Source organism: Ailuropoda melanoleuca, chromosome 5 (genome assembly GCF_002007445.2).
Source record: "Ailuropoda melanoleuca isolate Jingjing chromosome 5, ASM200744v2, whole genome shotgun sequence".
NCBI classification, from domain to species: domain Eukaryota; kingdom Metazoa; phylum Chordata; class Mammalia; order Carnivora; family Ursidae; genus Ailuropoda; species Ailuropoda melanoleuca.
Window position 1 is genome coordinate 26,695,437 of NC_048222.1, and position 14,282 is coordinate 26,709,718.

The 14,282-nt window shown below is 46.5% G+C and overlaps 2 protein-coding genes and 2 non-coding genes across 9 annotated transcripts in view; all 4 read right to left on the reverse strand.

The window, feature by feature from the left end:
* The window catches only part of DDX39B (DExD-box helicase 39B), an 11,869-nt gene extending 2,198 nt beyond the window's left edge, over nt 1-9,671 (reverse strand). The window contains exons 1-6 of the mRNA XM_011216732.3: nt 9,514-9,671; nt 7,924-8,268; nt 6,773-6,900; nt 6,386-6,478; nt 3,407-3,590; nt 2,232-2,350 (exon numbers count right to left, since the gene is read on the reverse strand). Of these exons, the coding sequence (XP_011215034.1) occupies nt 2,232-2,350; nt 3,407-3,590; nt 6,386-6,478; nt 6,773-6,900; nt 7,924-8,134 (735 nt within the window). The 5' untranslated portion in view covers nt 8,135-8,268; nt 9,514-9,671. The remainder of the gene's footprint in view (nt 1-2,231; nt 2,351-3,406; nt 3,591-6,385; nt 6,479-6,772; nt 6,901-7,923; nt 8,269-9,513) is intronic.
* LOC117802507 lies at nt 3,279-3,355 on the reverse strand. The gene has a single exon (XR_004625883.1). It is a non-coding gene; the product is annotated as a small nucleolar RNA SNORD83 (small nucleolar RNA).
* On the reverse strand, nt 8,686-8,762 carry LOC117802506. Its single transcript, XR_004625882.1, has one exon. It is a non-coding gene; the product is annotated as a small nucleolar RNA SNORD83 (small nucleolar RNA).
* A 1,551-nt stretch (nt 9,672-11,222) lies between the features above and the next one.
* ATP6V1G2 (ATPase H+ transporting V1 subunit G2) lies at nt 11,223-14,228 on the reverse strand. 6 transcript variants are annotated; one of them, XM_019792843.2, is made up of 3 exons: nt 14,086-14,228; nt 12,861-12,961; nt 11,223-12,357 (listed from the first exon to the last, which is right to left on the reverse strand). In XM_019792843.2, the coding sequence occupies exons 2-3, from the start codon at nt 12,918-12,920 to the stop codon at nt 12,184-12,186; spliced, it is 234 nt and encodes a 77-aa protein (XP_019648402.1). In that variant the 5' UTR covers nt 12,921-12,961; nt 14,086-14,228; the 3' UTR covers nt 11,223-12,183. The 6 variants fall into 6 exon arrangements, with proteins under 6 accessions (XP_019648402.1, XP_019648401.1, XP_019648403.1 ...); XM_019792842.2 differs by having other exon boundaries at nt 13,830-14,209; XM_019792844.2 differs by having other exon boundaries at nt 14,074-14,192.
* Between the last annotated feature and the right edge of the window lie 54 nt (nt 14,229-14,282).

The following is a 14,282-nucleotide window of genomic DNA, read 5'->3' on the forward strand; positions in this document are numbered from 1 at the left end:
GGAGGGAGGGCAGAGTGGGGGGGTTAAACCTGGGGGGGTGGAGGAACTTGATCTCCAATACACCCCATGGGGGGATGGGGAGAAGAGAAGACTGAAAACCCCACCACACACCCAAAAATAACCCCATTTTAATATGGGCTCTTCCACATTAGCTCTAATTTCCTTCCTATCAGATGAGTTTTAAGACTGCCCAACCTCAAACTGTCACAGGAAGGGAACTTTGCAGGGAGGAAAAGGAACAGTGAGACCACCCAATGGCAAGATGCCATTACCTCAAAGGGAGGTGGCAGAGGAAAGAAAACAGTGGGAGATGATCCCCAAAGGGAGAATGTGATCCATACGCCTGGGAATTGGTAGGACAGGGTGACCCAAGGTCAGAGTAACCCCACCAGAGCTGGTTGTAAAAATACAGGCGGGAAGACAGGGATTGCTCCATTTGAGTATTCTCTCAACTGAGAGAGTCAGGGGGCGCCTGGGTGGCTCAGTGGGTCTCCCTTCGGCTCAGGTGATGATCTCAGGGTCCTCGGATGAAGCCCCACATCAGGCTCCCTCTTCAAGGGGAGTCTGTTTCTCCCTCCCCCTCTGCCCCTCCACCTGCTTATGCGCGCGCTCTCTCTCTCTCAAATCAATCAACCTTTAAAAAACAACACAAAACTACTAAGAGAATCAGACCCACATCAGGAGGGTGGATATCTGTTAAGATCAGAATGCTACAATGGACGGTCTCAAAAATGCCACAGGAGAAAGGCAAAAGTTACTCAAGATGAGTAACAACTTGCCCTCAGACCACAAGGGACAGTTTAGATGGCACTGGTCTCCGAAATAAGAGTCAAACCAACTCTAGTGTTACAGGGATGGTACCAATAAATGGTGTGAGGAAACAAATTCAGAGCAGCAGACACAGTCATCTTAAAAAAAACAAAAACACCACCACTACCACGCACACACACAAAACCCTTGAAGGGGAGGAAGGTAGCATAAAATATATAAATGGACACAAGACTCAACTCCTGAGTCCAAATTTCCTAGCACTCTTCACTAACCTGGGGACATAATTAGCATGAACACCCAGGGTCCAAGATTTCAGGAAAGGATGTGTGGCACAGGAGAAAACCAGAAGCTCGATCCCAGAAAATAGGCTAGCAAAGGCAGGCTTTTCAAGAAGTTCCATGGCCTCTTCAAATCTAATCCTAGCCCCAAATATAGCTAGTCAACACCCCATGGGAAGGAGCAGTACAGGATGGGGAGAGAACACACTGCACTGTTCATACAACAGGACCCGTCTAGCCCCAAACCCTAACACCCACCTGGTTACATCCAAGTGGAGGTCCTCACTTTACCTTTCCCACATCCCTCTCCTTTGAGTATTAAAAAATTGTTTTAAAAAAGAAAAAAAAAAATCTACCCCCCCTTCAGGACACCCCTCCCCCCAACACATATGGGGGGGGGCGGGGAGCACGGCACGCCTTGGATTCAGGAAAAAAACCGGGAACGGAAAAAGAGGCTGGTTTGGTCCTCAGCTTCCTGGTCAGGTTTCCCCGCGGCCTCCGCTGCCGCCATCCACCGCTGGGTGCCGTCCGCATTTCCCCCGCCGCTCCACGGTGCTTCTCCGCTGCCGGCTCACATCAACCGAGATTCCGGATGGGTGCGAGGAGGTATGGATGGGAAGGAGTAAGGGATCGGGGACTGAGGTGCCAAAGGCCCCCACCCCTGGAGGTGGGGAGGGAGCGGATTCATTTGTGCTGTTTGCTCTTCTTTTGGACATGCCCTGCCATCTGTCTGTCCCTCTCTTGCTCTCCTGCCACCGGGAGGTTATGAGTTTTGGGGAGCAGAAGGCTCCAACTGTCTGCTCGATGCCACCTTGAGGGTGCGTGGCTGTAAAAGGGTATGTAGGAGACGATGAGTGGGTGGTAGGGCAGAAAATTTTGCCCTCCCCCAAAAAGGAAGAAGAGGTTCAAAAATGCTGCGATGAAAAAAAAAAAAAAAAGGTCGAACACTACCCGCTCTCAAGTTAACCCGACCAAGTCTTCCGGAGTTTCCCTGGCGCCCGCGCAGACCCTAACACTAGCTGTCTCTGCCTCTGTGTGTTTCTTCAAGGAGTCATCACTCCCAGATGGGCACGTGCCCCCTTCTTGGCACTTGAAGGACAAGGGAGTCTGGAGGAAGAGGGCGCGGAAGGGGAGGAGGCAGTGGGCGGGGAGTGGAGGGAGAGAAGGTAGAAGGGTATTTACGTCTTGCATGAACTTGCGGCAGACAGGACGGATCTCTTTGCTCAAGGTAGCACTGAACATCATGACCTGCTTCTCATGGGGGGTCATGCGAAAAATTTCCTGGACATCCCGACGCATGTCTACAAGAAAAAGGAAGAGAATCATAGGAGAAAAGAAGCATATGTCATAGACGAAGAGCAGAGACCGCCTCCCCAATGAGGTCAAGACTGCTGGAGATATGTAATCAAGACTCATTTCACAGATCAAGGTTGTTCTCAGGTACTCTATTCGCTTGAACCACCGTAAGATCACATCCACTGCAGTAACACAATGGAATTTGAAATAAAGACTTGGGATCAGATTCCAGCTTTGTGTTTTAACCAGGCAAGATGATGACAAAATCCCAAATCTCACGATTATAATATGGAGATGAAGCCCACTGCAGAGGCTTGCAAGCCTAAAACCCTTGAGAAATGCTTTAAAAGGCCCTTCTCCCTACCTTCTCCCCACGCCCCAGCTGTCCACAAATACTGCACACCTAATTACATTAGCTGCCAGAGTCCATTCCCTGCTTCCTCTGGATCACACTTTCTATCCACCAGGCAACTGAGATCTCCCTACCTGAAGCCCACCTATGGCTCACCATCTATAATAGCCGAAGATCATTTGGAACGATTTATCCCTGGGCTATGTCCATCCCCACTCTCTCATTTATTAAATATGAGTTCTTACAGACAGTTTTCCTATCTTGTGGCATACTGGATTACAGAAAATCCCATAAACTCTCCACATTAATCCTAGGTCTACTCAGCTATAAATTCTGATATACGCTACGCAGAGGACGCCAGAGAGTAAATGGTCTTCCTCCTTCAGTTTATTACCTCCCCGGACACCCAGCATAAAAAGCTATACAGGAAAGAACAGTGGTGTGACTGACGTCTAAAATCAGCAAAGTCACTCCTCTCATAGAAAAGGAACCCTCCATCGCAGAAAGGAAGAACAAAACACCATTCCCCCCAATCACCAAGGTCACTTAAAAAGCCTAATAAAAACCCAGAGGGGAGCCAGAGCCATCAGTCATGGGTGATAGATTAAGAGTCGTCCTGGCACTGAAGTGCTCCTGTATCAAATAAACATCATTTGGCTCCAAAGGGCAACTCCCAGATCACTAGCCCCATGCCAGCACCACCACTCACCGAGCTGTTCAAGCATCTTATCACATTCATCCAAGATAAAATGTTTAATGTGTTTGAGATTGAGGCTCTTATTTCGAGCCAGGGCGAGGATGCGGCCAGGGGTCCCCACAACAATATGCGGGCAGTTCTTCTTCAGCACCTCTTCATCCTTCTTGATAGACAGACCACCAAAAAACACCGCGACCTGTAGTAACCCGGGAGAAAACAGTGTCTCACAAGGAAGGAAAGAGTCCAATCTCCCCACAGTTCCCATCCTTTCAATTTCATCTAAACGAATTCTTAGTACATTTCAAAGCTAGAAGTAACATCAAAGGTCACCCAATCTAAAATTATTATGTTCCCCCAAACGCTGAAGCTAAGAAACAAAAGTGACTTGCCCAAAGTTATGTGGCTAATCAGGACAGTCAGTCAGCATTTTCTTCTGACTTAATCTAATCATCTTCCTTCCCGTGGTGCTATGGCCAGACCTCATTCTAAGAATGAGGATAGCAAGGGGTGCCTGGCTGGCTCCATCAGCAAAGCATGTGACTCTTGATCTCAGGGTTGTGAGTCTGAGCCCCAAGTTGGGTGCAGTTATAAACAAACAAACAAACAAAAGGATAGCAAGAAATCACCAGAGTGCAAAGTACCACAAAACGCTCATGGAATATCAAGTTTTCCTAACTAAACTCAGATTTTTTCTTTCTTTCTTTTTTTTTAAAGTAGGCTCCATGCCCATTGTGGAGTCCAATGCAGGGTGTGAACTCACGACCCAGAAATCAAGACCTGAACCAAGATCAAGAGTCAGATGCTCAACCGACTGAGCCACCCAGGAGCCTCTGAACTCAGATCTTTAAAAGTCTTTTTGCACAAACCCTATGAAATTAGTGATTCAAGATAAAACATATTATTCTATACTAAAAACATTAGGGAAATAATTCGTTGAGGATCTAAGCCTTAGTACAATATCAAATGAGACCAGAAACTGCTTTCTAGTTTCAAAGAGAGGAAGATCAATCACAGGACCAGACTGTCACAATAAAACTAAAATCACTGATTATGGGACAACCAAGTTTGTAACAGAACAGGAGATACACAGCATATCAACTCAAGAATTCTTGCCAAAAATGTCTAACTTCAATTAGTTGAGGTTTCAAATATATATTTCAGTTAAAGGAAATACAGGGGGGAAAAAAAACTTAAAACACCACCGTTAAGGGAGTAACCAGACAAATCCAGAGGTAGGATACTCTGTAGAACTAGCCCAACCTCAAACAAGTCACTTTAGCACAATTTTAAACAAAAGAAAACGTCATGACAGTTTGTATTTGATCTTAACACCAAGAATATTCTGTTTTGGGGCCCTGGCTGACTCAGCTGGAAGAGCATGCAACTCTTGATCTTGAGATTGTGGGTTTGAGCCCCAACCTGGGTGCAGAGATTACAAAAAAATATACAAGCTTTAAAAAAAATTCTCTTTTGAGCAGCATAAGCTGATGAATTGGCCCTACAGAGGACGAAGTGCAATCCTCACTCACTAATGAGCCCAACAATAAAAGTTTCAATAATCGTAACAATGGCAACTGTTTCTGGATCACCCAGCAGCAAGACCACTTGATGGAAGGACAGAAAGGAAATGCCAGTGACACTGACATCGTTAAGAAGAGACGCAAAACACACACACACAATATATGGCATTTAAATTATTTTTAAAAAATTAAAATTAATTTTCATATAACAAAATAACGTAAACCAACTGATCTTTCATGGAAAGAAATCAAAACACCTGGAATTTGATAAAATGAGAGAACAGTGCCTAATATTTGGTGCCACAGAACCATTAGGGAAAAAAGGGAAAAAAGGTTAACTAATGATTACCTTCTGTGAAGTGCGATTAGAGATAGGAGAACACAAATCTTTTCATTATGAAGCCTTCTAAATTATTCCAGCATGTTTACCCCACACAGATACTGCTATTACTACTTCGGTTTTTAAGACTACTTTCGAGTTCAGTTTAAGACTCCTTTAGGTTAGCTTAGTCAGTTAAGCATCTGACCTCTGCTCAGGTCATGATCTTGGGGTCCTGGGATTGAGCCCCAAGTGGGGCTCCCTGCTCAGAGGGGAGTCTGCTTCTCCCTCTCCCTCTGCCCTACCCCAGCTCATGCGTGCTCGCTCTCTCAAATAAAACCTCTTAAAAAAATAGCTTAAGGCTACGACTCAACACATAAAGTAATGAGGAACAGGAAAAAAGCGCAATAATCTAAACAAAAGTACTGTTCTTCACCACATCCTAGGCAAGAGGGTAGGAAGTTATACACATCAGTGCTTCTCAAACTCCAATTACCTGGAGATCTTGTTAGAATGCATATTCATACTCAGTAGGTCTGGGGTGGTACCCACATAATCTGCATTTCCATCAGGCTTCCAAATGATTTCCACTACGAAAATCAAGGTTATATATGGAAAAACCCAAGCCTATTCTGTTGTGGCCCCCAAACACCTTCCAATTTTCTGCCACTTTAAAGAATCTTTAAAATTCACACACCACACTAGAGATATTTTGGAGCTTCCAGGCTTTTGCCACACACCCTAAAATTCTCAAACTGTCAAACACAGCACAGTGAAATCACTCAAAGTCAGTATAAATTAGTAAACAAAAGTGTGGTATTGTGGGAAGCATCCTCCATAGACCATTCATGCAGTCTCCTGCTGCAGGGCTTTATTAACACAATGTGTTAAAAACCAAGGCAAACTAAAGCTTCTCCAAAATTAGAATATAGCAAACATCTCCAAAGTTACAATGTATATTCAAATGAACCTTATAATGTAAATCTCTTGCACACCACAGTTTGCACAAACTTAGCAGCTATTACGTGTAAATGACCTTCATATAAAGGTAATTTAACAACTGTGGACACGAAGACTGCTGGTCTACAAGTCTTCAATGCCTTCAACGCCCCACACACCCTCACCCTCCCAGGTCTCTTCACCCTGGCTTACCTTGACGTTGGGCATGTATTTAGAGAAGCGCTCATACTCCTTGCTGATCTGAAAAGCTAACTCCCGAGTGTGACACATCACCAGCACAGACACCTGGGGGGCGGAGGGGAGTAGATGGAGACAAACAGTATATCCCATTACTATCCCCTCTGGGGAAACAAAACTGTCACAAAAGCACATCTGGCAGATCATAAGTGACTTCAATTCTGAGATCTAAACCATTAACCCCACGATTACTACGTAATATCCCCCATGGCCATCAAAGGTGACAGAGGTCATCTTAGCAACAAACACTCATGGCTCTGAATGCATCACATAGCTAAGACAAACACCCTTCTCAAATATTTCTAACCAAACTGTCTTCCGCAGCACTCCCCCCAAGTGTACCTGTCCAGTAACTGGCTCCAGCTGTTGCAGTGTGGCCAGCACAAACACTGCTGTCTTCCCCATGCCTGACTTGGCTTGGCATAGGACATCCATTCCCAGAATGGCCTGAGGGATGCACTCATGCTGGACTAGAAGTGGAGAGGGAGAAAAGATGAATTAGACTTCAGTCTCCAGATAACTCTACCACCTTTTCTCAACGATGCCAAACCCATTTCTCACCATTCAATTCATAAGTGGTTATCAATTTCCAGATCCTTTCTACTTCTCTACTCCCTCAATCGAATTCATCCCAAAAGACAACCCTCCTAGTTCCTTCTTGCTTTACCCTCTGACTCCAGTGCCCCCTCCTCCATCCTGCTATAAAAACCCTCTTGCAGAGGCGCCTGGGTGGCTCAGTCGTTGGGCGTCTGCCTTAGGCTCAGGGTCCTGGGATTGAGCCCCGCATCAGGCTCCCTGCTCCACTGGGAGCCTGCTTCTTCCTCTCCCACTCCCCCTGCTTGTGTTCCCTCTCTCGCTGGCTGTCTCTCTGTCAAATAAATAAAATCTTTAAAAAAAAATTAAAATTAAAATTAAAAAAATAAAAACCCTCTTGCACCTACCAACAGCTCACCTTTGGTGCTCCTGACTCTGTCCCTATTTTCCTTAATCTGTAACGATCCATGACATGTGAATGACTGCCCAGGCCACTTCTCTTACTTAGCTTGCCACACTTTAGGTCATGTAACCCTGCAACTCTGAAGGGCTTGGTAGCTGACCCAGAAGCCACCCACTTTACATCAGCCATTAAGGTTTCGAGAGACCAGAGTTCGCCTGGCTCAACAGAGAGGGACTAAGATCCAATGGGCTCCTCTCTGGAAATTCAAAATTAGAAACCTAAATGACAAAATTAAGAACAAGTAGACAAGAACAAAAACCAGTCACAAGAACAAATGGCAGACCTCTAAGTTGCTTTTCAAGTCACTAGCTTTTTCATGTTATCATGTAGGAAAAACCAATCTGTATAAATCTCTCCTACTGCTACGATGGTTTTTGACCCTTTATTGCCTGATCTAGCCTAAATAAGTATGTATCACCTAAGGGGCTGTTTAACACACACGTTTCTTGTATCCTTAGAAAGCCTAATGAATACACTACGCCAGGCAGAAATTTACCTTCTGATGGATGCTCAAAGCCACAGTCAACAATGGCCCGGAGCAACTCTGGCTTCAGCAGGAAGTCACGAAAGCCAGAGCTGTGGATGGAGACATAGGAGCCCTTGACATCCTTCTTGGCAGGGGCCTCAGCCCCATCTCCCCCAGCTGCTGTCTCCACCTCATCTTCTTCATAGTCCAAGAGCTCATTGTCCACATCATTCTCTGCCATAACTGGGCCGACAGGGGGAGAAGGGGAGGGGTCTCCGGATGGGTTCACGCAGAATAAGTGAAAACAAGGAAGGAGAGTGGGGGCTTGAACAAGTTAAAAACAAAACAAAAAAACCCTAGTGTGTGATAGAAGAGCTAGGAAAAAAAAAAACAGATGGAAAACTTATTAGTCACAAGCAGAGCCTTCACCACCTCTTTTCCATTTCCACACTCTTCCCCACTTCCCTAAACTATAACACCTTTACCTGGAAAAAAAAAAAACTAAGAGGATCACAAAACATAAATGCAAGAACAAACATAACACAGGGGTCCCAGGTGATGTGGTTAAGACACAAATTCCCAATAAGATTAGGATCAGGGTAGCATAAACCAGAAAGCAGGAAGGGGAGACCCAGCATATGAATTCCTGATCTGTAAGTTAACAATAATGAAGAAAACAGAAAACAAAAAGCAAAATATGACAAGGAAGTGGAGAATGGTGATGAGATAAAGACGAGGCCTGAAAAATCCTCAAAGTAACGCTATGCTTTCCCTAAACCTCCCTAACAAAGCAGCCATCAGTCAAGGGTGATAGATTAAGGTCATCATTGTGCAAAGCGCTCACTTCTCAAAATAAAACATCATGTGGCTGCCATCCACCTCCCGCTCCTCAGTAATCTCCTTCTGATGCTTAAGAAATCCCTGTGTAATTGATTGGGCGGGGGGCGTAAGAGAAATGGCGGGGTCAGAAAAGTATTCATCTCTTCCCCATAGAATAAGGAAAAAGAAAGATTATTTGAGAAACACACTCGCTCCAGCTTTAACAGAAACTTTAGCAAAGGGTCTCACATCACCCTTGCATTACTCCTCGCGTGAGACTCCATTCCGCTAATCACACAATGACATCATGCATAAACACTTGGAAAATGTTCCAAATAAAAGTTGGTAAGTCCAGATAAGAAAAGTCCAACTAGGCCCAGAAGCCAGCTCCTCCTCCTAGTCCCACCTTGGGCCATTAAGGGGACCCAGAGAGGACAGGGAAGGTGAAAAGAGCCCCGCCCTCCGCAAATGCCCAGGACCAGAGGACGCCTAGCGCCGCCTCTCACCATCGCTAGGGCCTCCGATAAACGAGGAGCGTAGCGAAGGCGCAGGGAGCAAAAGGAACACAATGGCGCCGGGGCCACCATCTTGGATTGGGCCCCCTAGCATCCCTACCTCCCCCCCCCCCCCGCCCCGAAAGCCTCAGAACTCTAAAAAGGAATGCAAGCAATAGAAATAATAACCCAACTAGGCCCCAGGGACCAGACTATAGCCTATGGAAGGGGTATCAGGAGTCCAAGGAACAGGATGACCGCAAAGAAACGCAGATGAAGGCGGATGATACCGAAGGCCAAAGCTTACCTGAGCAAGGCGAGCGCATATGGCGGCGGCAACAGCGACGAAGGAGGGAATCTGCCTTCACTTCCGGTTCTCGGCTTCCCTCTTACCCGGGCCTCCCGCCCTCTTGCCTGCCAGCGCGCAGGCGCAAGAGACCGGAAGAAGATCCTCCCAGATTCAATAGCTCAGCGCGCGCTGGGGTTGCCTTTAGAAAATGCCTGTGTGAATTTTTTGTTTTTTAAGCCACTTCTAACTCCTCCTCTACTGCAGGTAACAAAAGGCATAAAAGAAACTAGCATCATCTCCCACTGTCATCTTTTTTCTCTTGTCCTCATCTACTCCACGTCCCTCACCTCTTTCTTTAGGTTCTTGCCGGGCAGGTCTTCTCTCTGGGCACCCGTCCGTGGGCGCCTCGCTCGGTGGAACAGGATGGCGGGGGCTGAGAGTTCCCACGGGGTCCTTGGCCCAGTAGTCAAGGTGACCCGGCTGCGTCAGCGCTGGAGCTAGTCTGAACCTTGCTGAGGGGAAGGAATGAACTTGGGGCGCGCGCACGGGTCTTCCCCCTACCCTCTCCCCAGCGGTGGAGACGGCGGGCGGCATTTGCCCGAAATAATGTTGGCCGGTGTAGTTGGTGCCCCAAGGACCCTGAGGCTGATGGTCAGGAAATTAGAGGCAGGAAGTGTTCTGAATTGAGTGGGGGACGGGGGTCTAGATTCTGCCTCAATAGTTAAAGATAAATGGTAGAGCTTGAGGGTTACACAGCATCCCATAAATATTCATTCGACCAGAATGTCCTTAGCGCCGCTTCCAGCAGCCCCATTGTTCAGCTTGAATTTTTTCCTGAATGAAACCTTTGATACCCCAGCCTTGGATATGCCTCAGAAGTCGATGTGATGTCAACAAAAATGACAGCAAACGTTTGGCTCTTTACCTGTTACCACAGTTAACCGTTTAACACTAAGGAATAGGTATCATTCTCATTCTACAACAAGCAAACAAATAAAACATGTACTAAGTAACAAAAATAATAAAGTGACAGAGCCTGGATACAAATACATTTAATTCTCTATTGTATCCTGCCTCCCTGCTTAAAGAGTCTGTCTAACAACACACCGTAGATTACTTCATTGGTTTAAGTCTTTGGTTTGGTGAAGTAGGCACCGCTTTCTGTGGCCAAGAGAAATAACAGTGATCCAAGGATGGTGTCATAGAAGGGCCGTTTTTCTGACCCTAAGTATCCCAAGCTTTGGGGCACCTGGGTAGCTCAGTCTGTTAAGCATCTTCCTCCAGCTCAGGTCATGATCCCAGGGTCTTGGGACAAGTTCTGCCTCGGGCTCCCTCCTCACCGGGGAGCCTGCTTCTCTCTCTGCCCCTCCCCCCATGCAAGTTCAAGCTCACTCTGCTCTCTCTCTCAAATAAATAATCTTTTTAAAAATGAATGAAAAAGAAAGCAAGATAAGGGACAAAGAGTGCTTGTTCCTACACTGTAGCTTTTCTCTATAGTTGCTGTCTATAGTTCTCAGGTTCCCAACGAGTAACCGTATGTTTCTCAATTTAGAGAAATAATAACTTCCTCACTTTAGAGAAATAATAACACACTAATTCCTTCTGTTTTTCCAACAAGTTTCAAAGAACAGCCCTTTTGGGTGTTTGGGGAATATGTAAATAAGGAACAAGAGAGTGACTGAAAATGAGAAATGATGAAGCAAAAGGAAGCTGCTTCCACACACCAGTTGATTTGCCCATAGGTTTTTTTATTGACACTTTTTCATTGTTACAAAGGTAAAGGTGTTGAGGATGTAAAAAGGAAAGCCATGCATACAAGGGAACATAGCATCATTTTATATCTCAGGAAGCAGTGAGCATCTGAGGGGTCTTTGGGGGAAATCGGAAAAAGGGGAATCCAATAAAGAAAAAGACCAACTTAGAGACGAAAAGAAAGACTAAGAAATTCAACATCTTCCTGGAATCACAGTAGAGAGGCTAAATGAGGTCTTCATTACTTTTCAGGTATCATAAACCTCTGGGGAAAGAGAGGTGGGAAGAACCAATTCTTCAGAGAATTACTAGGCTCACAGAATGAGTAGAATTAGAGAACTGTTGACAAATATGAGGAAACAGCTGTGTTTAGGTTTTGGCAGGTGGGCAGGGAGTGGTAATAATACCATAAAGCTGCCATTTATTGAATCACAGCTACTACATACCAGAAACCACGCCAGGCTCTTTACAGAGTGATTCCGAATCACTGCAGCAACCCTATAAGGTAGGTATCATCATCGTCATCGTCATCATCATTTCAGTCCTGTAGATGAGGACATTGGACTACAGGTTAAATAGTTTGTCCTGACCCAGCATGTGGCAGGGTTGGGAAAGGGACCAAAGCTTGCCAGGCTCTGAAACCAAAGTGTTTTCCACATCCCTACTTCTCCATGCTACAAATTTCAAAGAGGGGTTGGGTGAGGGTGACTTGGGAGTTTATAAGTTCCCAGCGAAGGTGAAAGAACAATAAGGAGATTCATATCTGAGCAGGATAACTTTTAAATTTCACAGAATTATTGGATCTTGCCCTTAGAATTTCCAGGAAATGGAGAGCAAGTGGGAAAGAAGCATCGAAGATGGTGGGAGGTAATTTTGATTAGGGGATTTCTTTGAGGAAGGGAACTGGAAGGGAATAGGCATGCCCTACGGTGGATCCTAGACAGCAATCCGGTAGTTGGGGTGGACCTGGGGCCTGACGTCGCAGACCATGCCAAGAAGTTGGGCCAGGACACGTTCTCGGTTTCTCTGCTGGGAGCTCTGCATGCCCTGCACTTGGCGTCTTGTAGCCTGTTCCACCTCAGCGGACAGGTTCCCCTGGGAGCCCATGGCCTGGGGGGATTGGGAAAGGGACGGAAGAGAGAAAGGCAAAAGCAGAAATAGAGAAAGAAGTGTCCAGGCAGGTAGAAAGAAAGATCCTGGAGCAAGGCCAGGATGAAAAGCCCTCGCCAAACCACCCCCATTCCATGGAAATATCCAGACACCAAAGAAAGCAACACAATTCCCTTTCCTTTGAGACTTGACATGCAACTTCATCCTAAAACAGACTGTAAAATCCCCCCTAGCTCACTACACATGACCATAAAGCTCTGCCTTCCACCCCAAATGACATCATACTCCACGTAGACAGTGGCAATCCCCTCACAAGCTGTACAAGTCTTTCAAACTCTCAGATTATCTTCCTTATCACACGTATTTATCAGTAATGTGGTCCCTGCTGAAGATCCCCTTCAGCCCTTTATCACCTTATTTTCATAGTCACCCTGTCCGCACCTTATCAGATACACCCACCAACTTGCACCCTAGGGTCCCATCTCAACTCTCCCACAACTCACCGCCTGCTGCTTGCTCTGGAATTCCTGCTCTCGCTCTCTACGGTACTGCTCCACCTCCATCTGTGCCTCCTCCTTTGCCTGCTTCAGACGCCGGGCCTTCCCTGGAAGCAGAAGAAAGGACAGGGGTTGGGGGTAGACTCCCTCACAAAATGTGATAGTAATGGTCATTCCTTTCCAGAAAGTTTTTCTGCCTTCTCTCAGCCAACCAGGTGTTAGATTCTAACACCCACCCATTTCTTCCCTCCTAATCAGCCATCCCAGCCCCAGCTTTCTCCCCACCAGCCTTGGATTTTCCCAGAGACACGAATGTTTGCTGTCCCTCCACCCCAATTTTCTTTCTAGACTCCTAAGGGAGAGAAGAGGAGACTCACTCTTTCTGGCATCTGCCACCTTCTCAGCTGCCCGCTTCTCAGCTTGCAAGAGCTGCTGGATACCCTGGGACTGACTGGCCATTTCTGTCGTTATGGCTGATGCTGTTTCTGATGCTACCAAGGTACCAGATGGCTCCCCACCACCACCACCCCAACACACACACACACACACACACACACCGCCTACTTCTCCTCTTCCACCAGCTCCTTGCTGCAGTCCTCCACTACCCCTGGGTCTTAGTGCTCCCCTTTTCCGCTCAGCCTCCTGCACCAGGTGTCTCCCCCAAACTGATCCTCCCATTGATGGCTGGTCTCTTCTCCCACATCTACACTGGCAGTACCCAGAAGGACCACCTGGGAGCAGCAGAGACCAGGCCCAAAGCTGCCTGCTACCACCATAGCAGGTGCAAGAGTGGGGGCAGGGGCAGAGAGGAGTAAGGAGGCATAGAGGGGTTGAAAATGGGGTGAGAAGGTAAGAAAGTCAACATGTGTCCTGTATTGGGAGAAGAGGATGCTAGGTTTCTCTGAATTCTTCCTACTTCTCTTCCCCCTTTTTTTTCTTTCCCTCCTGTTTCCATCTCCCTCTTTTTATCTTTACCAAGTCTAAATTTCTGCATTCATTTCATTTGCCTTCTCCTACAGTTGTTTCTTTATGTCTTTCACACATGTCTTTTGATCTGGCCCTGTTCTCGGCCTCGTTGTGGTTTTAGTTTTGGTTTTCCATTTTCACTGTGATTTTTAATCCTCTTTATCTCCCCTGTGTTCTCTCTCTTCTCATCTTCTATCTCTGAACCATCTCCTCTCTCTTCCCGGTTGGGGGAGGAGAGGATAAATCTCTAGACCTCCGTTTTTACCGTCCCATGCTCGGCTCCTTTTCCTCGTTAATCGTCCAGTCTTCCGGTTTCAGGCGGGCCCTTTATCCTAAGTTCCCAAGTGCCCCCGCCCGAGGCCAGACTGAGGAAACACACACACACACACACCCCGCCCCCTCGAAGAGAGATGACATCCGGCAACGCGTTCATTTCCGCCCTTTACCTGCGTCTCGGCTTGC

What these genes read in the sequence shown, in the direction of transcription:
- ATP6V1G2 (XM_019792841.2), bottom strand. Translation starts at nt 13,532, where the DNA reads ATGGGAGGATCAGTTTGGGGGAGACACCTGGTGCAGGAGGCTGAGCGG. An exon ending in TGGAAGAGGAGAAGTAGGCG is followed by an intron (nt 12,962 to 13,411) that starts GTGTGTGTGTGT and finishes TTCTGCTTCCAG; the next exon opens with GGAAGGCCCGGCGTCTGAAG. An exon ending in TCCAGAGCAAGCAGCAGGCG is followed by an intron (nt 12,358 to 12,860) that starts GTGAGTTGTGGG and finishes CAATCCCCCCAG; the next exon opens with GCCATGGGCTCCCAGGGGAA.